Source organism: Alosa sapidissima, chromosome 17 (genome assembly GCF_018492685.1).
Source record: "Alosa sapidissima isolate fAloSap1 chromosome 17, fAloSap1.pri, whole genome shotgun sequence".
NCBI classification, from domain to species: domain Eukaryota; kingdom Metazoa; phylum Chordata; class Actinopteri; order Clupeiformes; family Clupeidae; genus Alosa; species Alosa sapidissima.
Genome location: NC_055973.1, coordinates 22,369,020 through 22,392,063, shown reverse-complemented (window position 1 = coordinate 22,392,063; position 23,044 = coordinate 22,369,020). Strand labels below are relative to the sequence as shown.

Sequence of the window (23,044 nt, the reverse complement as noted above, 5' to 3'; positions counted from 1 at the left end):
GACTTTTGAACATGGCCTCCGCCCAGCGAGAGAAGCTGAGAGCGGGAGACCTCACCACTGGGTGGAGGCCTACGCAAGGGGATCCGGTGAGAGCCCTTGTAAGGGCTACTATAAAACTATAAAACAGAAGAGGAGGGGTCAAGCCTTCGTCGCGACCATGACTGACATGTAACATGACATGTCAAGTTAGTCAAGATGTTGAAGTTTATGCCAGTTCCTAGTTTTTACAAATACACTCACTCTTATCAGATAAGTAAGGGATAATGGATGACACTGTGGTCTGTTAACAGTAAATTAATGCATGGTCGAGGTTGTAAAACGGCCCTGACGCGAAGCAAAGGCAAGTAGTAACTTTCCTTTAATACGTCTCATCATGACAACAAGTACATTTGCCTGCTAGTTTGTTAAATTTGTCTGAATAAAGATGCCTTGAAATAAGTCGAACTCTTATTAAATTAAGCCAAAATTATCTGATGAGATCATAAAATTAATAAGATTAATAACACTATGTTTTTAAAGTGCCGTTTCAAGTCAGGTGCGTGTATTAGGCAGAGAGAGTGCACATTTTAAATGCATAAGTAAGTTTAAGGTTTATTTTTCATGAGATTATATCTAGGCTTATATATGGAACTCATTTTGACCTGTTAATCTGCTGTGTGGGCATAACAAATAGCCTACTTGGTCCCAGCAGGCATGACTGACAGTGGAAATTTTATAATTTTATAATGGGCCAATTCTCTTCATACCATCATCAAAGAAGAACACAAATCTGTAATCTGATTTTTTACAAATCTGCAGTCTGATTTGAATATTATTGAACATGCTTTTATTGATCTTAAACTGTTACTTAATCCTAGAAAGACAAAGTATATCTTATTTTCTAGGTTGTTGTCTCCTGCTCCACCTGATGGTGCTATTTTAACCTTAAACGGAAATCCAATTGAAAGAGTTTTAAATTATAAATATTTGGGCATTTCGATAAATAAATTGTTGTCATCTCCGAGCTAATTAGAAAACTGAAATGTAAATTATCCTTTCTTTACCGGAACAGAGCTTGTTTTACTTTAAATTGTAGAAAACAACTTGTTCAGTCCATGTTTTTATCTGTTATGGATTATGGTGATGTTATTTACATACATACGGTGATGGGTTTAGAACTCATCACTGTGTTTTATATGAAAAGGTTGGATGGCCTTCATTACCTGCAAGAAGAGAGCAACATTGCTTGATTTTTATTTCTAAAACTTTACTTGGTATGTTACCTCATTATTTGACTAGTTTGGTTTCCATTAGATCTTGCAATCTGCAGACTCGTTCACAAAATGTCCTAACCTTTACTGTTCCTCATGGTAGAACGGAATTGGGAAAAACAGTGTTTGAATGGAATGATTTACAACTAGCGCTGAAACTGGAAACTTTGGTTTCCTTGAAATGTTTAAAAACCTTCTTCCGGGTGTTGTGCAGACTGTTTGTATGTGTGTGAACTATGATTGTTGGTTTATATTGTTGTTTTATATTGTGTATGTAATCAGGGTGTCATTGAAAAAGAGAGCTTGCTCTCAACTGACCCTCCCTGAATAAATAAAGGTGAAGAAGAAGAAGAATGCCCTTAGTTTAGTTTTTCCCCTTTGTGCTGATTAAGTGGCATTTCAAGTCATGTGCCTGTTTCAAGTCATCTGCCTAACCCTGTTAATCTGCTGAATGGGTGTATCAAATACTGCTGATTTGGTCCCAGCAGGCATGACTGTCAGTTTAATGGTGTTCATTATGGGCCAATTCTATTCATAGCATCATCAGAGAAGAAAGCCTCAGTTTAGTTTTTCCCCTTCTTCTATGTAGGTCTGTTGTGAATGTATAGGTGGGGTCCTTGATGAATGTTACATGCATGTATCTTATGAACATACAAACAACAGAAACACTTTTCAAGTGATTGTATTGGAATGCATTCCATACTGAAAACTAAAACACAGCAAACAAGAACTTTTCAGACATGTCCATCATGAGAGCTTCACTCTTCAGCGACTCCTTTCTGTGGTACAGCAAAAAAATATTGTCAGCAATACAGTATGTGGCTAAATATGATTGTCAGGGATCTGAAATGAACTTCTATTAATCTACCAACCACTTTCACGTTTTACCAGCATTTCACTGGTGGCTAGGGCCAATTTTAAGCCCAAATGATAAGTGAATAAAATCCTGTTTAAAACCAATCATTTTAATCAGCCTACTACTGCTAAACGCTGCATATAGCACAATGTAATATAATAATATGTACTGGCCATGACAATTATATTAATGTATTCATATTCAATACAGTGGAAACTGTTGCTCTCACCTTGCCACCTGTATCACGGCTCTTGGTTCTCATCTTGTTGACCTGAGACTCAGCTATATCAGCTCTCTCCTCAGCCTCATCCAGCTCATGCTGAATCTTGCGGAACTTGCTTAGGTTGCTATTGGCCTGCTCTTCCTGAAATGTGCCCACAAATTAAGTGTATTAAGTTTATTGCTTATGTGCATCTTCAGCAGTTAATAGATTAAAAGACTTTGATAATAGATAAAACAGGGAAGAGAAGGAAAAACTAAGGAGAAGAGAATGTTCACTTACAGCCTCCTCTGATGTTCTCTTGTAGGACTTGACCTTCAGCTGCAGTTTGTCCACCAGATCCTGAAGACGGCTCAAATTCTTTTTGTCCTCCTCAGTCTACAGATGAGAGAGGTGAGTGGATTTTAGCATTTAGCACTATGTATTATAAAAAGTGTGTTTGGGATGATATAATTTAATATACCTGATAGGTAAGCTCCTTGATGCGACGCTCATATTTACGGATTCCTTTGACAGAATCACTGGCCTTCCGTTGCTCTATTTCCACCTCACTTTCCAGCTCTCTCACCTAAATGTTGACAAATAAAGCAAATATTGGAAAAAATGGTGATATATCTACCTGTAATTATATCTAGTTGAGCACTGATTATTAGAAAAAGCTCTTTAGCAAAAACACAGCACTCACCCTGGACTCCAGTTTCTGAATCTGCTTCTTGCCACCCTTCATGGCGATTTGTTCAGCTTCATCCAGACGGTGCTGCAGGTCCTTGATGGTCTGCTCCATGTTCTTCTTCATGCGCTCCAGGTGAGAACTGGTGTCCTGCTCCTTCTTCAGCTCCTCTGCCATCATGGCAGCATCAGTGATGGCCTTCTTGGCCTTTTCCTCAGCATTCCTACACTCCTGCACAGCCTCCTCTACTTCATTCTGCAACTGGGATGTATCACCCTCCAGTTTCTTCTTCTGGTTCAGCAGGCTGGTGTTCTATGTGGCAATATAGAAATGTTCAAGATGATGTGGGTCACATTGTAAAAATAATCTGTGTCATATGAATAAATACTGAAAACCACCATGTTTAGGATTTTACCTGAGAGTGCAGCAGCTGCACCCTCTCACTGACGTCCAGCAGCTCCTGTTCAGCCAGTTTCCGGCCTCTCTCAGTCTGCTCCACCAGGGACCTGAGCTCATCCAGTTCAGCCTGCATCAGATTGCTGCGTCTCTCCACAATAGCAGTGTTCTCTTTGAGATCATCATTACTACGTAGAGCGTCATCCAGCTGCAGTTGGGCATCCTGCAATGTACACATGTTAAGAATGTAAACATGTATTTTGTAGATTGTTAATAATACAGCCTAACCTTGTTGCAATTAACTATTGTTTGAGTGTATTAGATAGATAGATAGATAGATAGATAGATAGATAGATTGATACATACATACATACATATTGTACATACATACATACATACATACATACATTATTGATCCCCAAGGGGAAATTCAAGGTCTCAGTAGCATACAGATATCACACACAACATGCACTAACAGCAGAAAAAGTAATACAAGTATGTAATATAAAAAACACAACTAAGCAATAAGGACAGTATTACTGTAGATAAAGAATATACTAAAATACAAATTATACTAAATAACACTAAATCTACATCTAAGTCTAAAACAGTATCCACATAGTGTGCTTAGGGGGGATTAAGCATGAGGCGCTTGCAATGACTGAGGCAGGGACTGAGCCTGTGATAGTGCATAGTAAGGTAAGGTGCTCTGTGAGAGTGAGTGTCATGGTGATCGTGCAAATGAGTAAGTCCAACAGTGCAAGAATAAAGTCTAAAGACCAGTATAAAATAAATATGGACATGTAAGAGAGCAGACAAGGTAATATAAAAAAAAAAATATATATATATATAGAAAAACTATATCAGTGCAAGAATGGGTTGACGTAATAGGGTTACAGCCATTGTACAACTATTGATTATAAAGCATTAAGTATTGAGTATAGGTATAAGTGTGGCCCCAATCCGGCTGTGGGATGGAGGGAGGGGTTATGCATATGTGCTAATATAGCATGCAAACAGTGAAGCAGTAAGACAGTGGTAAAAAGTGGCTAGTGGACAGACAGTACACAAACACAAACATGGAGGGTGGAGAGGCAGACAGACGTGGATAGGTCTATCTCTCCTCTGCCCTTAAGTGAAGCTATTCAGGTAGCTATTCAAAAAGATAGTTAACCTACAGCAGAAATAAAAAGCCAAGTTGCACTTTTCAGACAAGATGGATGTATGGGGTATACGGTAATGTATGGATTAGTGCTACTGGTGAATATTAGCTGTTACGTCAGGTTTAGGAATGCACTCCTGTACGACCAATGAAGTTAGTGTTCTCTTGATAGTCAATGGGAGTATGGAGCTCTGTGCTGCATTGTTTTACCTTCATATGTCCATGGAGACCCTTGAGCTGCTTCTGGGCCTCAGATGCCTGCCTGTTGGCCTGGCTGAGCTGGATCTCCATCTCGTTGAGGTCTCCCTCCATCTTCTTCTTCACCCTGAGAGCCTCATTCCTGCTGCGAGTCTCAGACTCCAGGGAGGTCTGCAGGGTATCCACCACTCTCTGCTGGTTCCTCTTGGCCTGCTCCATCTCCTCATCCTTCTCAGCAAGTTTACGCTCAATGTCAGCTTTGACCTGATTGAACTCCAGCTGAGCTCTGAGGATCTTACCCTCTTCATGTTCAAGGGTACCCTGTGGAGATATAAGAACATGATAATCTACTTAGTTATATATTTCTGTAAACACAAACATCCTATGCTATTTTGGAATGAGGGAAATTAGATTTTCGATTATCTTTGATATTTATGAATGTACCTCAGCTTCCTCTAGGGCAGTCTGTATTTCTGCCTTCTCTTGCTCAAGTGTCTTCCTGACCTTCTCAAGCTCGTGAATGCTCTTTCCAGTCTCACCAAGTTGCTCAGTGAGATCAGAAATTTCCTCTGGAAAGTAAACAAAGATTAGTTAGTTGTGTGATGTCACTTTAACAGTCAAGTTTTGTCTTAAAGGAATTATCCGGAGTAAAATGCACTTTAGATCGATTTACGGATGATTGGGGGTACATACGTTGAGTTGACATCAAAATCATGTCATTCGGATGTGTTTTGAGAAAGTTTGATTGTACAGTTTTCAGTCAAAACTCAGGGCATGTCAGGGCATATCAATTTCGCTGCTACAATTTCACAATTTCGTCGCCGTTTAAAAAAAAAAAAAAAACATAGTCCAGTCCATACAACTTCATTTCAATTTCGAAAGAAATACTGGACTATGTTTTTTTTTTTTTTTTTTTTAAAACGGCGACGAAATTGTGAATTTCCAGAGCGTGTTACAACACACTCAGCAATCGACTCCTACGGACTTTCCCCTTAAGATGGCAGCAAAGATGGCAACATTTCCGGAAATGTACTGGCTTGATGAAATTCATTCTGGACTCTCTATCCGACCACATAAATACCTCGGGATACTTCGGTTTGGCTTTAGGGACCCTGTACTCACTACCACGTAAGTGTTATGTTGTTTGGAACTGTAGAAGAGGTATAAAAATAGCGTTTTGTAGCGGCGAAATTTATATGCCCTGCTCACTTCCAGGCTACGGGTTTTGACTGAAAACGGTACAATCGAACTTTCTCAAAACACATCCGAATGACATGATTTTGATGTCAACTCAACGTATGTACCCCCAATCATCCGTAAATCGATCTAAAGTGCATTTTACTCCAGATAATTCCTTTAAGGGAGGATCGAACAGACCTTGGAGGTTTTTGTTTTCCCTCTTCATGGTTTCAAGGTGATCTAAAGATTCCTCATAAGAGTTCTTCAGTTTGAAGAGCTCAGTGCCAAGAGATCTGGACTCTTTCTGGGAACTCTCCAGTTCAGTCTGGGACTCCTCAAATTTTTGCTTCCACTCAGACAAGACCTGTTAAGTCAAAAATCTTTAAGTGCATGTCTGTAAATCATGATAAGGCATAATGGCAATAGTGTTTTGACCATCTATTTTCATACCTTATCAAAGTTTCTTTGTCTCTTGTCTAGAGCAGCAGCAGCAGCATTGGATCTCTCCACATCTACCATGAGATCTTCAATCTCATTCTGCAGTCTATGCTTAGTTTTCTCCAGAGAGGAGCATTTGGCATTGACAGCCTCCACAGCTTCCTCTGCATCTTGCAGACGCTGAGCAAGCTTTTTCCTGAGGAAAAAATCAAATGAAATTAACATGTGCATGCCATATCTAATTATTGATTTTAAACAATTCATATAATCAGTTTAGGGGGCCTTACTTGGCATCTTCCAGCTCTTCAGTCCTCTGGATGGCATCAGTCTCGTACTTGGTTCTCCACTGAGCCACCTCAGAGTTGGCCTTAGACAGACTGCGCTGCAGCTCAGCCTTGGCCTCCTGCTCCTCCTCATACTGCTCCCTCAGGAGGTCAGCATCATGACGAGAAGACTGCACGGCATGGGCTAGTGCATTCTTGGCCTGTGGATAGGATCAGATGTAAGTCCAAAATAAATGTCTGTAGAGTAACAACTGAAAGACTTTTCTGCAAGTCAGTGATGAATACCTTCACTTCCTCCTCAAGTTGTCTCTTGAGATCCTCAACCTGCTGCGTGTAGGACTGTTTGCCTCTTGTCAGTTGAGAAACAAGTGAGTCTTTCTCTTCCAGCTGTCTTGTAAGCTCACCTTGATGAACAGAATATACATTTTTCAATGATAATGCTTCTTTCCTTCTTTTTTTCTTACTACGTGTATCAAATGAATAAGTTGTTTTACCATTTTGACTTACCATTTTCAGTTTGAAGCTTGGCTTTCTGCATGGTGAAGTCATTGATAGAGCGCTGGCCCTCCTCAGCCTTTGTTCTGTATTCAGTCATCTGGTCCTCCAATGTTCTGCACATCTTCTCCAGATTTGTCTGACAAAATAATAATGTTGTTCTCATGTACTATTTTTTGAAAACTGTTGTCAGTATAGAGAATTCAGTAAGACCCATTATACATATTCTTCCTTTAGCCTTTTTGTACAAACCTTGGCCTTGGAGACCTGCTCCATGTTGGAGACCACATCGTCCAGCTCCAGACGGAGCTCACTCTTCTCCTTCTCAAGCTTTTGTTTCACTCTCTGAAGGTTGTCAATCTGCTCCCCGAGGTCAGCTACACTGTCTGCATGCTTCTTCCTCAGTGTGGACGCAGTGGCCTCATGTTGCAGAGTGGACTCTTCGAGGTCTCTGCGCAGTTTCTGGAACTCAGCCTCCCTCTTTTTGTTCATCTCTATCTGGGCAGCAGTGGCACCTCCAGCCTCCTCCAGCCTCTCACTGATCTCCTCCAGCTCTCTGGCCAGGTCTGCCCGCTGCTTCTCCACTTTGGCTCGGGCAGCTCTCTCAGCCTCCAGCTCTTCCTCTAGCTCCTCAATGCGAGCCTAAGGAAAGTAAAATAGTACGACTTTTTCTTGTGAGAAACAAACTTTCTTTACGTTTTTTATGTATTTTTTTCTTATCAATTTTTATTTTGTTTTACCTGCAGCTCCTTCAGTTTCTTCTGGAGCTGGGCACTCATAGCTTGTTCATCTTCAATCTTGCTATTAAGTTGACTGATCTCAAAGTCTTTCCTGTGTTAAAACAAGCCAATGAAAAATATAAATGGAATTAATATACTGTATATCTTCTCTGTATAATTATTATTTATTATAGATGAGTGTCTGATTTGTACATACTTCTTTATCCTCTCTTCAAGCTGCTGTTTGTCATTCTCCAAGTCCATAAGACTTTCTTGGGTCAACTTTAAGTCACCTTCAAGCTTCCTCTTAGCTCTCTCAAGATCCATCCTAAGTTTCTTTTCCTGTTCCAGGGACCCTTCAAGCTGTTTAGGATGAAAAAAAAGAATTGTGTAAGGGTCTTCATTCATTTAATTTAGTGGGATGTAGGTTCCTTTTTTTATTGCTTACATCATCAACTTGCTGTTCCAACTTGGTTTTGGCCTTAGTCAGAGTGTTGACTTTGTCCTCCTCACTCTGAAGGTCATCCAGTGTTTGCTGGTGAGCCTCCTGCAATGCTTTCTTTTCCTTAGTCAGCTTGGCAATGATTTCATCAAGAGCTGCCATCTCCTCAGTCAGGTTTTTAACCTAAAGGTAATGTAGCCAAACAATTACTTGATTACTTGATTACTTGACTTAATTGCTTAACTAACATTTTCCATGGTGATTAGAAAGATGTTCAGTCCTGCTGACCTTATTCTCAGTGGCATGTTTCTCTTTCTCTACTTTAGCTAGAGTGAGCTCCAGATCATCAATGTCCTTCTTGAGCTCAGAGCATTCATCCTCCAACTTCCTCTTCTTTGCAGTCAGCTCTGAATTCATCTCCTCTTCATCTTCTAGTCTCTCAGCCAGCTCCTTGGATTTGGCTTCAAGCTGGATTTTGCTCTTGATCAGACCTTCACATCGCTCCTCAGCATCACAGAGACTGTCTTGTTCCTAAAATGAAGAAAAGATTTCAGATTGATAGATTGAAGCTACAAATAAAAGTAGATATGACTACTATATCTGACAGATTTGCTTGTGCTTTTGAATATTAGTTAAATTCAAATAGGTAGACAGTGGTGGAGGAAGTACACAAATCCTGTACTTGAGTGAAAGTAGAGATACACATGGGGAAATGGTACTCCAGTTTAAGTTGTAGTCCTCCTTTTACATTTCCAATTGAGTGGAAGTACAAAAGTACTTGCCTTCAAATGTAGTTAAGTATCGAAAGTAAAAGTCCTGAAATGTATCATGACTAATACAGTTGCATTTACTTTTGTTAAAATGATTTGGCACAGACATAGGCATTCATTGAGTCTTTCTCCTTGATTCAAGGACAAAATCAACTAAGAATTGTTGTATGTAGAAACAACTAAAAACAAACTAATGTGATATCTTATCTTAGATACTTCAAAGTACTGTATTTTCCGGACTATAAGTCACACTGGACTATAAGCATTTATTTAGAAATGTATTTCACAAAATCCAAGACCAAGAACAGACTATGTAACTGGACACATAGAGGCCAAAAAGATTGAGAATTCTATCAGGAATCTTAATGAAGACGAAGGAGTAAATGGGGGCAAGCTGAGGCGAGCCGGGTGAGGCAGCCAACGTGGGCCTGACGGTAATTGTAAAGCAATTTACAAAAAGATTCACTGAATAAAAATGATGATGTGGTACATGAAAGTTTAGCTAAACATGTGGAGAATGCAATGTAATCAAGCATTTTGGGTGATGTCGACACACAAGCCAGCCGCAGAGCAAATGATCGGCAGGCTACCCCAGAGAGAGCGAGAGAGAAAAAAAGAACTAAGGAAGCTACCCTTATTTTAGAGACTGTTCACATGCCTTTCTTAACCAGTATGCACTAAATCTAATCTGGAAAGACAAGTCATTCAACTAGCACACAGAATAGGGTGACCAAAAGTTTTGTGTCCAGAGTCCCAACAAAAGCCTGTCGGGACGTTGAAATGTCCTAGTTTACACCAGCCCACTATTAAAGTGTGGTCTTATAGGCCTTTATCACGGCAGCCCACGGGCAGCTGAAGCAGGGCTGTTCAATTTCCTGTTGGCAGGCAAACCACAGGTGTTCCTAAAAACATTAACGAGGCCTCTGGTTGAAGTAACTGTGGCCGAATCTGACACTTAATTAGAAACACCTGTGTTCACACAGGAACAGGGCTGTTCACTTCCTACTTCGGCTGCCGTGATAAAGGCCTATTATAGCCTGATCATTAACTAAACCCATGTAGAAAGACTATAGCTTAAAGCATCGGGTGTATGATTTCGATAATGTATGTGTGTGCGCGTGTGTCAGTCAATCGGTTTGCATAATCTTTGCAGCCAACCTTACAGTATATCTCTGTAAACATTGTTGCAATGTCTCGGCGTATCTGCCTCGTTTTAACGGTTAGGACAATGCTGAAGAAAAAGTCATTATTCTCAAAATAACCTATGGCTGAGTTTTGTTTTCAAATGTTTTCATGCTTGTCTGGATAAACGGGTGAGGAATGTTTAGGAGACAGACTATCGTAAATCCTCAAATAATGGCCGGCATTAATGCATCTCGGCAACAATTGTGTTTAAATGTAGGCTACTGCTTCAGCCTCTGCCAAGGTCAGAAGGGGGCGGCAAGTGACTGGTAGCTTGAGAACGACGTGTTTGAAACCTAGTGTAACAATGTAAAATATTAAGAAGAGCTCTTTTATTTCATTGAGCTAAATAGAAACAATGTTAATTGGCAATGGCAATTATTACCCTGGCTTGTAGGCTATTTGGGGGCTGGCCTTTATTTATAAATATAATCCCGGCTATAATTTGAGGATTTACGGTATGCATGCATGTTTTAGGCATAGTGCAAGCCCTAATCTCTGACTGAAAGTACGCAGAATGTGTGCATTTACGTAACAATATTTAATACATTATCCCGGTGGTGACACCCCCAAACCCCCTCTAACTTTTGGGCTTAAGTATGAAAAAATGTCTGACCTGACTGTCGCAAGTTCACCAAGCTCCCAATCTCATTCCACAAGCCTCATGTCAATTCATACTGACTAACATTTAAAAACATGTTAAATTACGCTATATATATTTTGATATCTAAGTCGCACCTGACTATAAGTCGCAGGACCAGCCAAACTATAAAAAAAAAGTGTGACTCGTAGTCCGGAAAATACAGTACATGAAAAAGCGACTTAAGTACAGTAATTGAGTAAATGTACTCAAGTAATGTCCACCACTGTAGGTAGATCTTTCACTGACTAATAAATAGTCACTGGTTAAATTGTTTAGTATACTCACAGTCTGGACTTGAAGATGCAGGTCATTCTTCTCTTGGAGAATAGAAACCATTTTTTCCTCCAGCTCTTTTCTACGAGCCTCAGATTTTGCATAGGCCTCCTTCAACTTCAGGAATTCTTCCTTCATGTTTGCCATCTCTTTCTCAGACTCAGCAGATTTCAAAAGGGGCTTGATCTTGAAGTACATCTTCATCCATGGCCAATTCTTGACACCCATGAATGCACGGACGTTCCACTGGATCACCAGCAGTGCATCCCTGTAATATAATTTGTGCTGAAATGGGTCTTTATCGGTCAACAATAAATATAAAACATATGGTTATTAATGCAAAGTTGCCAAGAAACTGTATCTGTGTATGATATTGGAGAACTCTAATGTGTACAAATATATGAGCACCTAGTGCCACTGATATTCTATACCATTTGCTATTGTTTTTAGAGGTTATTCTCACCTGCGTTCTACAATTTTCTGGAACTCAATCCTGGCAAGAAGTCCACGGCTTCTAGACTGGATACCAGTGATGATGAGAGCGAGACGGTCGTCTCTCATCTCCTCAAGGACACCCAGGAGACCAGCTTTGAAGAACACCTGATAAGAGTCAAAACAGGTAACAGTCTAATTTACTATACAAGTATAGCTGAAATCCTCATCTACCAAAACATAGGGGGGATATTATACTATAAAGCACCTTAGTGTGTCCGAATCTGTACTGCTCATGGTCAATATCCAGGGATCCAAGCAGTTTTTCTGCTCCTTTCTTGTTGTCAATGAACTGTCCGTCAGGGATAGCTGCAGGATTCAGGATACGGTATCTGAAGCGGTTAAAATAGTCCTGATATAGACATATTCTCTCAATATTGTTGTAAAAAATGTATAATAATTAGGACAAAAAATAACAGATTGTACCTCTGTTTAAAGTCTGCATACTGGATCCTGTTGGGAAAGCCCTTTCTGCAGATCCTGATGCCTTCCAGCACACCGTTACAGCGTAGCTGGTGCATGACCAGAGGATTCTCCATGGCCCCAGGAGTCTTGGTCTCGTTGGGGATGATGCAGCGCACAAAGTGGGGGTGAGTTGACCTCAAGTTGGTCATCAGCTTGTTCAGATTCTCCTGTTGTTTATACATTTAAATAAAAATAAAAAAACAGTAGGACTGCACAGAATCCCAGTTGGCCCATTGATCTATAAATACTTAAAAGAAAGATACAGTATGTGGTACCAGAGCTAGTGAGCGGAGTGCGAGCAAGCGAGGAGCGGAGTGGAAGGAATTTTGTTCCGCTCCAATTTCGCTCCTACACTGCTCACACCACGAGTCTGAGGCATACCCAAATCCACCCAGAATTCATTTCTTCCTAATAAAACCAAGACCGTTAAATTTAAAAAACTACCCATTGTAAGCTCGTTGATGGGGATGGAGTTAGCTAAATATTTTAGAAAGTAAACTGATACAAGTCATACAAGTGTACTATTCCTGCAAAACAACTTCCATAAATCCTCAAAATATAACCGGAATTCTATTTATAGCCGGGCCTCGGAAAATAGCCGGGGCCGCGGTTGATTCGGACAAATAAAGGCTGGCACCCAAATACAAGCCGTGGTTATAATTGCCTACCAGTAGGGCTATCAGTCCACGAGCAATAGAATACATTGTTTTGATTTAACTCAATGAAATAAGAGCTCTTCTTAATACAGTATTTTATATTGTTGGTTTGTTTAATACTGTTGCCAACAAAAAGTCGTTGTCCTACACCATGGCTCCAACACATCGCTCTCAAGCTCAGTCGCTTGCCGCCCCCTTCTGAGCTTCCCAGAGGCTGAAGCAGTAGGTTACTACATTTAAACACAATTGTTGCCGCGACTCGAGGCATTCCAACCTACGAATTTAATAAAAAGTAAATCATGCATAATTAAAAAATAACTCAATTTAGGCTACTTGGCTACCCAATAAGGTTTCCATTACAGCACAGCGCACGTTCAATAAATGAATGAAAGCGGCTGCCTTGTCTTGCAATAAACAGCAGTTGGAAATCCTGACACTCTTTCAACTACATGAAACGTAATAGTGAACCATCAAATACCCCCCAGGTTTCAGTGTCCATCAGTCCCAACATTTAGCAATATAATCAAACAGTCCAAAAGTAAATTAAATCCCAAACCAAACCGGAAATCTTCTGATTTTGATAGCCTACCGGTATGCCGCTCTAAACAAAACGCATGTCTCACAATAAAATGCATGTAAGAAATAAAGACCTGCCTCGAATACAAGCCTGCCCCACATAAAGGCCTGCTTTGCGCAGCCTAAGTAAATAAAAGACCCCGGCCATAGCCTAATTTGAGGATTTAGGGTAGATACTAACAATGTAGAGCAAGAACAACCATGTGATTCATTTTGGAATCTAAGAAGACACATTTTGCGGAAACATAAGAGTGTGCTACGGGAACACACGCAGAGCAAAGACATACTTTGTTCGTTGTTGCACTTGTCTATGTTTTAAAATAAATGTTCTATGAGTGAACTACAGTGTATTGCCGTTGCTCTTAGTTCTTTAGGATTTAAGGTGACAATTCGGCTTGTAGATTATTTCTCCCTCTTTTAAATTGGAGCGAGCGTGGAGGGAATTTACTAGAGCGGGAGAATTTGCATTAGTAATATAGCTAATATAATAATATATCTCTGTGTGGTACTATATGCCTACACTATAGTATGTTTATTTAACCTGTCACACTTACCCTGTGAAGGGCAGATACAGTCTGGAAAGAAGAACCCTTCTTCTTCTTGCCACCACCACCAGATTCAGCGGCTATTAAAATATCACATATAAAATAAAATATCCATGAGCTGTTCACATAAACATGATGTTAATTAATTAATGTCATAGGATTAGTTAGTAAGGGATTGACAGAATACCTGATTCAGCACCGGCATAGTTGGCAAAGAGAGCAACCAACATCTTAAGATTTGACTTCTGAAAGAGTCCGACCACGGTCTCATTGAGGGGGTCTTTGTTCTTCACCAGCCAGTTGCCAATGTTATAATCAACAGTGCCAGCATAGTGAACCAGGGAGAAATGGGCCTCTGGTCTCCCCTTGATAATCCTTGGCTTCTGGAAGCAGGCATTTTTGCCCAAGTGGTTGTCATAAAGCTTAGCTTTGAATGTTGCATCACTGGCCTTGGGGAACATGCACTCCTCTTCAAGGATGGACATGATACCCATGGGCTAGGGAGGAAAGAATAAGAAGAACAAATAATAAAAAAAGTGGTTCTCCATGTAGTGATCTATGCCTTCAAAGAATAATGTGAGTAAATAAAGTGTCACTCACTTTCTCAATGAGCTCAATGCAAGCGGCCAAGTCCATGCCAAAGTCAATGAACGTCCACACAATGCCCTCTTTCTTGTACTCCTCTTGCTCCAGCACAAACATGTGGTGGTTGAAGAACTGCTGCAGCTTCTCATTAGTGAAGTTGATGCACAGTTGCTCAAAGGTGTTGAACTGAAAGACAATAGGGATTTTGTTAATATTATATATTTTGCTTAAAATGATAGTGTTTGTCTTAGCTTTAAGACTCACATCAAAGATCTCAAATCCAGCAATATCCAGCACCCCAATGTAGTGCTGGCGAGGCTGTTTGGTGTCCAAGGTGAGGTTGATTTTGACAACCATCCAGTTGAACATCTTCTCATACACTGACTTGGACAGGGCTCCAATAGAGTAGTACACCTAAAGATGAAGGGGAAATGAATAACATGGAAAATGCCAATGGATGAGGTGTAACAGCTGTAATAATGATAGTATGGAACACTTAACTTGTTAAACAAGCATGGGTTTATAACAGCCCCATAATTTAATAGGTACAGTATACCTTGTACATAACACATTAGTGTCTCAGTGTAGTTAACTACTATCAATATGTATAATACGTATAATACTATAATATCACAAGATCTCTGATTCTGAATTCTGATATTACCTGATTCTCATTCTGACCCTTGGTGACCCACTCGTTTCCTACTTTGACCCTTGGGTGACACAGACCCTTGATGAGGTCAGCAGAGTTCAGACCCATGAGGTAAGCGACTTTGTCGGCATCTGGAGTGGAAACCTCACAGTTACACCTCTCTACCCATATTTAACCGTAACATGTGGGTATAACATCCAACATGAAAAATGAATACACACCCTCAGTGCCATCAGCTTCTGCCTGCTCCTCTCTCTGCTTCTGCTTGAACTTCATGTTGCCATAGTGCATAATGGCACCAACCATCTTGTAAATACCGTTCTTCTCCTCTTGAGTAAAGCCCAGCACATCAAAGGCATCCTGTAACAAGTAAAATATTGCATTCAGTAACTACATCTCCCAACGTACCTCTGTATAAGTATATGAGAAAGTGAAAGCAGGCCGACTCACATCAGTAGCCACCAGCTCATCAGCATCAACAATAGAGGCTACTTGTGTCTGTCCTTGGGAGATGAACGCGTAGTCATAGGGGTTGGAGGTGATCAGCAACATCTCTGAAGAAAGCGAGACCATAGTTTAAGTAACACTACTGTAACTGATCTTAGGAAACTGAGCTTATTTCATATTCATGCACATAAATGCCTGGAGATATACATGCATTTCTCACCCAACAGCTCCGGTTTCTGTTGTGATAGGATCTGGTAGAAGATGTGGTAGTCTCTCTCAGCCTTGAGCTGAAAAGTGACACGGGACTTCTCCAACAGATCTGGGGGATTGAAGAGTAATTATAACTTTCATCCTTACCTTCGGTCTCCACAGATGAAGACGATCAAAAAGGTCTTATTTACTTACAGGTCTCAATATCTGCTGATGCCAGCTTGCCGCTCACACCGAAGTGGATACGGATGAATTTACCCTAGCATGAGTGACACATGAAAATTAAACATGGCAGTAATAGAAGAGTGGATTGTGAGTTGATAACGAGTTGAAAATCAATAGAGGGCTTACGAATCGGGAGGAGTTGTCATTTCTGATGGTCTTGGCGTTACCAAAAGCCTCCAGAGCAGGGTTACACTGGATGATTTGATCTTCCAGGGTGCCCTGGGAAAATATAACACAACATATCAACTCACCTTTCAAATGCTAGGTCTTAGAGACTGGCCCCACCCACCTAGCATCTCCGCTCATTTTCATTTTACTGAGATACTAGTTTGGCTTCTTTCAATGTGTTTATGTTTCCCTCAGCCACCATTATGGCAGGTTAATGAACGATGGCTGTGGTAAAAGGTAATAGCCATACCTACAAACAGTTTGAAGAATATGTAAAGTAAATACATTATTTCCTCACTGCCAATGTGGTTTATTAGCAGTTTGTAGAGGTAAGGCAAAGTAGGAAAAATAACGTTAGGAATCACTGATCAATGTGATTTCAAAGTTAGCGTTAAATCTACGTCCATTACGCTAAAGTAGGAAACATTTCACAATTGTGAGTGCCCAGACTCTCTTAACAAAGTTAGTGAGTCTGGTGAAATTAGGTTACTTGGAGATGCCTCAGAAGTGGAAATTATGTCCAGTACACATTGCGGTGATTTACCTTTTTCTCCTGAGAGGGGTCCTTCTTTCCAGAGGCTGCAATGCTAGCAAAGTACTGGATGACCCTTTTGGTGTTCACAGTCTTTCCAGCACCAGATTCTCCACTGTTGTTGTGAACGAAAGTATGTAAAGGTTCACTCCCTCATCGACAAGTTAACAAGAAATTTAGAATCAAAGACTGAATTATACTCACGTGATAAGGACAGACTGGTTTTCTCTGTCTGTGTAATGTACAGGTATGAAATGTTAATATAAAACCAAGAACATATGTTATATTCATGATTCATGCTATTCATTTTAATATTTTAATAATAAATCTTTGATGATCAATTTTCAATATACTGCATACCCAATTAGTGCTAAGGCAGTTACTTTAACAGAAGATCTTTACCTGCCAGCATGTACTGGTAAGCATTATCAGAGATGGAAAAGATGTGGGGTGGGGCTTCTGTTCTTTTTTTGCCTCTGTAAGCAGCGACAACGGACTTGTCGTACACTGGCAAAAACTTGTAGGGATTGACGGTGACACAGAACAACCCAGAGTAGGTCTATACAAATGAATATACAATTGATTACGACCGATGTCAACAAATGAGGCAACAGAGTAAGTCTATAAAAAGAAATTTATGGTACGTTTGGACATTTTGGTTTTGCTACTATGGGACAGAGCCGCATGTTTGTACTCACGTAGATCATCCAGGCTGCGTAACGCTCTTTGAGGTTAAACAGCACAGCAGGCTCATGCAGGAAGGTGAACATCGCCATGTCCTCAATTTTGTCATACTTTGGTGGGTTCTGTTGGTGACAATCTTCTTCTTTCACAGTGACAGTCTGTGTGATAGAAACTAAATCAGTCTTTTTGGAGAATTCTGTCATTCATCTCTGTGTAACATTAATCTAAGCAGCTCAACACAAATCTAGTCTAAAAAACCTATAAAAAAACTTGGCAAAATTGCATTTATATAGTTAGCTGTAAGTAAGTGAGCTTCAAATGAAAAAGAATAGCTAAATTGAAAAATATATAAGAATGCAAGTGATTCAGTAAGGTCAGTAGGTAAAAACTCTGAAATAGGTTTAAAGTGTATTTGCTATTCACCTTATCAAACTCAGTAAGAACAGTGACTTTGGCACCGTCTCTGCTTTGGACAATGCCCTTCACATATTCAACCTCGGGGTCCACCACGAAGCAGGCCCTCTTAATGTCAAAGGGGCGAGTCTGGGCCTCCAGACGCTCCATATCCGACTTCCTCAGAAAAGAAGCCGCCGCCCCAAACTCTGCCATCAACGCATCACCCATGGTGAAGACTGCAATGTAAATTATATGAACTAATTAATTCCTGCACAGATAGGACATGAACAAGTTCAATTGTATATCCTAAGACTAGCATGTGACAGCCAGACCTTAAGTCCTTTAGCCAATACTGTTAAGATACTGAGGTGAGTGTTGTTGAGTTGCTTAAAGTTAGGATTTGAAATGTATGAAGTGGATTAGGAGAATCAGATTGTTGACGTTTTGGGACCTACTGAATTCTCTTTATGGGTGAAGAACATGTTATAGCAACATGTAGAGCACTGACAAGTCAAAAAAGTTCAATTTTATATACTAAGACTAGCATGTGACCGACAGACCATAAGTCCTAGGGCCCTATCATACACCCGGTGCAAAGCGCAACGCAATAATTGTTCTTATCTTACACCCAATTCATTGATGAATTTTTCGCCATGTGCTCCACTTTAATTAAACATTGTGCACAGGTGTGTCAATTAAAGAAACAATGTGGTTTAGCTATGATCCAAGAATCCCTATCTTACACCCTCTAAGAATTATTACGCCACTGACCAATAGAAACCTGGTCTAAAGCAAAAGGTGCATATAAAGCACAGTTGAAGACGCACTGTTACGAGATGTAAGCAGCCCTTAGCAAGAAGTCCCAGAGCTCGTCTGCAGGATAAATAACCCCTTTGCCAGTCAATCGTGAAAGTAAATAACTGTGTTATGTAGAACTGTTTTGTTGTTGTCTATGACACCACGGTGAAGTTAGTTTCACTTTGCCTATGAGTTCGAATAATAGGCGAGTGCAAATCCATGTAGGCTATACTCTGCTAGTCACACACAGGTTTTAGTAATGCAAGGTTTGGTGGAATCCCTGCGTTGCATACATTGTCTCGCGTGCAAGCAGATTCCTTCAAATGCTCTGACTGTCCTGACATTTGGGGCTGTATTTTGGGCTCCAGCGCATGGCGTAAAGCTTGTTATTCACCCGCGCAAAGCTTAATTCGGTATTTTGCACGTTTATTTTTTAAAATTGCGACCAAGGGTGTGGCAATTAACAACCTAGGGAGGGGCCTGGCGCATTGTCTGAAAATCGCTATTATACACCACCTAAACCTGGTCAGAAATCAATGGCGAGTTGTTCATATGCTATTTTAAGAGCGCATGTCAACAGTCATATTGGCAGGTGCACGCACCATCCATCATTCATGAACGCACACCAGCGCACGGCCATGCAAAGCATTACAAATTGCACGATTACAATGGGAAACATAATTAGAATAAAGATATTACGAAATACTGTACATCTCATGATGAGTAGTTATTCACCATCATTTGCAAATTGGTAATGACGGTTAAAAGTGATTAGGGGAGAGGCGAGAGACACGTATGGAGCACAGCTGAAGACGCACTGTCACGAGATATAAGCAACTCCTCTGCAGGATAAATGTTGTTTTATTCAGTCATTTGTGCAATATTAGGGTAAGTGTTGCTTTTTCCAGCCTATGTTTTCGATGGTAACCCATTGTAAGTCAATAGTAAAAGTAACTGCATATAACTGTCTTCGTTGACTGACACTTTGGTGAAGTTAGTTTCACTTTGCCAATGAGTTCAAATAATAGACGAGTGCAAATGCGTGAAGGCTATGCTAGGTTTTAGTAATGCATGGTTTAAGAATGACTATTTCATACGGTCTCGCAAGCAGCCTCCTTCAAATGCGCCGTTGAATGCCAAAATACCGATGCATTTATTTGACATATCGCGCTTTGCGCCGTTAAAGGGAATGCCAGATGTCATTCTCATTGGTTTAAAATGATGTTACGCCCCAAACACACCCATATGACTGATTAAAAAACCTAGGAACACCTTGTTGCGCCATGCGCTCCACTTTTGATAAAGAAACCCCTCCCAATGTGAACTGGACATCCTACTAAATTTGAATAGACTTTTGACGAGTGATGATGCACTTTAGAATGTCATGATAGGGCCCTTGATGTTGCACTGCCTGCTGTTAAAGGGAATGACAGATGTCACTCTCATTGGTTTAAAGGATATTATGCCAAAAACACACCCATGACTGATTAAAAAACATAAGAACAACCCTTTTGAACAATGCCCCTGGCCTATCATCACAAAATCACGCCGTTTAATTAGCGAATGTGGACTGGACACACCTTAAACTTTGCGTCTCTGACCAGGCATTTCCAATCGCTAAAATAGACCCCCTACTATTAAGATACTGAGGTGAGTAGTGTTCAGTTGTTTAAAATTAAGATTTGAAATGTATTAAGTGGATCAGGACAATCAGATTGGTGAAGTTTGCCTGGTTTGAAATGAGATATAGTAAAAGTACAATTGTTAAAATGGTCAAAAATATACACCAGTAGGTTGTATGTATCTTAGTTTCACCAGGAAGAGCTAGTTATTGGTACATACTCTAAAACATAGCCAGACATTTGCTTTGATGTCAGAGTTTAGCTTGATAGACTACAAAATGGAATGGCAACTCTTCCACATGTGGCCTAGACACTCATAGTCTCATGTCTTTTTTTACCTCATAGTCAGCATAGGTGCTTAACATTTTAAATGCTGTCTGGCACATTTCCTTAATCCCTTATAATGGCTGTTCTAAAGCCCCTTCTCAATAACAATAATCTGGATGCCTCCATGCTAAACAATTACAGACCCATATCCAATCTACAGTTGTCAAAATTATTGAAAACAGTATTTAATCAACTAACAACCTTCCTAATGTCAAATGGGTATTTTGAATACCTTCAGGCAGGTTTTCAGGCAAATAACCACTGAAACAGCTCATATTAAAGTTTTAAAAGTCAAACTCTTCTATACAGATGCAGGCAATATCAGTCCTAGTGTTATTGTACCTTAGTGCAGCCTTTGACACTGTTGATCACAACATATTGCTACACAGAATATAATACTAGGTTGGATTTACAGGTAAAGTTATCAATTGGCTCAAATTATACCTACAACAGAGGAGCTTTTTTTTTACACTGGCAACTGTACCTCAACACCGTCTTTGACCTGTGGTGTTCCCCAGGGGTCTATTTTGGGCCACTAGTGGACAAATCTTCAAGAACAATTTGATTTCCTCATAGTTATGCTGATGACGACCAAATTTACTTGGCCCTATCCCCTAATGACTATGGTCCTCTTGAATCTCTTCCTCCCTTATCAAATTAACAAATGGATGTCTCATCATTTTCAAAATGGTCTCAAAACATAGATTCAACTTAAGTAATTATAATATTGTAAAAAGGAGGAAAGACTTAGGGTTGCCACTCTCCTTGAAAGTGATCAAACACATGAAATCAATAAATAAATAAATCAGATTTTTGCCACTTCAAAAACATTGCCAAACTGAGAGTTCTGATGTCAAAACATGATTAAGAAAAACTCATTCATGCATGTATCTCCAGCAGGGTTGATTATTGCAATGGCCTTTATTAAAAGACCATCAAACTGTTTCAAGTGATACAAAATACATTAGCTAGGGTTCTCACGAAAGAAATGGCCACATTATTCTAATACCTACAGTCTGTCCCTGCACTGGCTTCCAGTAAGTAAAAGAATTGCTTCTTTATAAATCACTAAGTCGAATGGGATCTATTTATCAGACATGGTTCAGCAGTACACACCTTTCAGACCTCTCAGGTTTCTGGAGAAATACTTATTTGAATAACTCACTGTTGTACAGTATGTGCTTATGTAAAGCACATTGAATTATCCCTGTGTATGAAATGCCCTATATAAATACTGTAAGCTTCAGTCTGTAAATCTCACCTTGTTTGGTTCAAGCCTCTGCTGGTCTATTTCGCAGATGTCACTTGCTGTAAGTGAACAGACAAGAAGCAATCAGATCACTCAGTGTTACAGTAGCAGTGCTGCAGGTACACTTTCAGTCCTTACACAGAATGCTAACTAAACAGATCCATGTGTCTGTCTCTGACTGTAGTCAGCCACTCAAATGTCTGCCCATCCATTTAGTTATCATTCTTGCTATCCTCCTCCATCTAACATCCTCCATTTCTATCTATCTATCTATCTATCTATCTATCTATCTATCTATCTATCTATCTATCTATCTGTTTGTCTGCTTCTCTCAGTAGCAGCAGATTGAATACTTACCTCTACGTTGGTCTTTGCTGTATCTGCTGTCAAGGCCATGGTTGATTCACCCTTTTTGTAGGGGATGATCCATCCCAATATGGACAGAGCATCCACTGACTCCCACCACACCAGAGTTTTGTTAAAGGAAAACTGGCCAAAAGGGTGGAGGCATGTGGCAACAATAGGCTTCTCTAGACAGGAGGGAGCTGGCACATGCAGGCACAGTGGGAGAGAATGGCAGAGCATCATCAGCACCTGAACTTGGTCCCTAATTTGGAGTTTGCTATTGTGAGATGCCCCTCTGACCTTGTCTTTGACTCTGTCTTTCAGTGTCCTCCTTGACGTCTCCCTGGCCATGTAGAAAATTCCAACCTGCTGATCTATGTGCACTTCATATTTAATGTCTACATCTTTCATGCTGTCTCTGATTAGCTTTCTTTTCAGTACATCAAAGACATAGCATCGTTTTGGGAGCGAGGTCTTTATTAAAAATATTTTGCCTATGCCATTTTATAAAACAGAAATCCATCTGGATCTCTCTTTTGTGGAGTTGTTATTATTAAACTATACATTGTATTTGTTCACTGTTTCTTTGGAAATTATTATTGTCATTGTGTAGAGAGCCAAGGACAATGGATACTGACATAAACTGATACTTCATTTTTTGAACTTTCAAACTTTTGTTTGTGGATAGGACATCATTATCTCTTGAGGACCAATAACAAACAAAAAAACTTCTGCCATTTGAAAACTGATCCAACAACAACCACAGCTGTCTTTTCAGTAGACCAAGCACTGCACTACTGTCATTGCATTGTTTCCTTGAGGACAAAGATAACCCTTTGAATTTCATCTCTCAGGTTCCTCCATCAACCGTAGATAGCCTTTGGATCATTTGT

The 23,044-nt window shown here is 40.1% G+C and overlaps 3 protein-coding genes across 4 annotated transcripts in view; 1 reads left to right on the top strand and 2 right to left on the bottom strand.

Annotated features, from left to right (window-relative positions):
- The window catches only part of LOC121688279, a 522,978-nt gene that overhangs the window by 92,579 nt on the left and 407,355 nt on the right, over positions 1-23,044 (top strand). The window lies entirely within an intron of this gene.
- On the bottom strand, positions 1,917-21,867 carry LOC121688277 (myosin-7-like). Its single transcript, XM_042067751.1, has 38 exons — positions 21,819-21,867; positions 17,838-18,046; positions 17,429-17,572; positions 17,133-17,289; positions 16,935-16,962; positions 16,743-16,845; positions 16,157-16,249; positions 16,001-16,064; positions 15,816-15,914; positions 15,599-15,702; positions 15,370-15,508; positions 15,161-15,279; positions 14,761-14,910; positions 14,512-14,682; positions 14,099-14,408; positions 13,921-13,991; positions 12,096-12,301; positions 11,878-12,001; positions 11,641-11,777; positions 11,190-11,445; positions 8,598-8,840; positions 8,316-8,492; positions 8,085-8,230; positions 7,889-7,979; positions 7,401-7,790; positions 7,161-7,287; positions 6,939-7,057; positions 6,657-6,853; positions 6,382-6,565; positions 6,130-6,295; positions 5,197-5,321; positions 4,765-5,073; positions 3,412-3,615; positions 3,012-3,308; positions 2,790-2,894; positions 2,609-2,704; positions 2,336-2,470; positions 1,917-2,029 (listed from the first exon to the last, which is right to left on the bottom strand). The coding sequence occupies exons 2-38, from the start codon at positions 18,036-18,038 to the stop codon at positions 2,009-2,011; spliced, it is 5,808 nt and encodes a 1,935-aa protein (XP_041923685.1). The 5' UTR covers positions 18,039-18,046; positions 21,819-21,867; the 3' UTR covers positions 1,917-2,008.
- LOC121688276 (myosin-7-like) overlaps positions 1,917-23,044 on the bottom strand; it is a 95,068-nt gene continuing 73,940 nt past the window's right edge. Inside the window, exon 41 of the mRNA XM_042067750.1 lies at positions 1,917-2,025. The gene's annotated coding sequence lies outside the window, so the exon portion shown is untranslated. The remainder of the gene's footprint in view (positions 2,026-23,044) is intronic.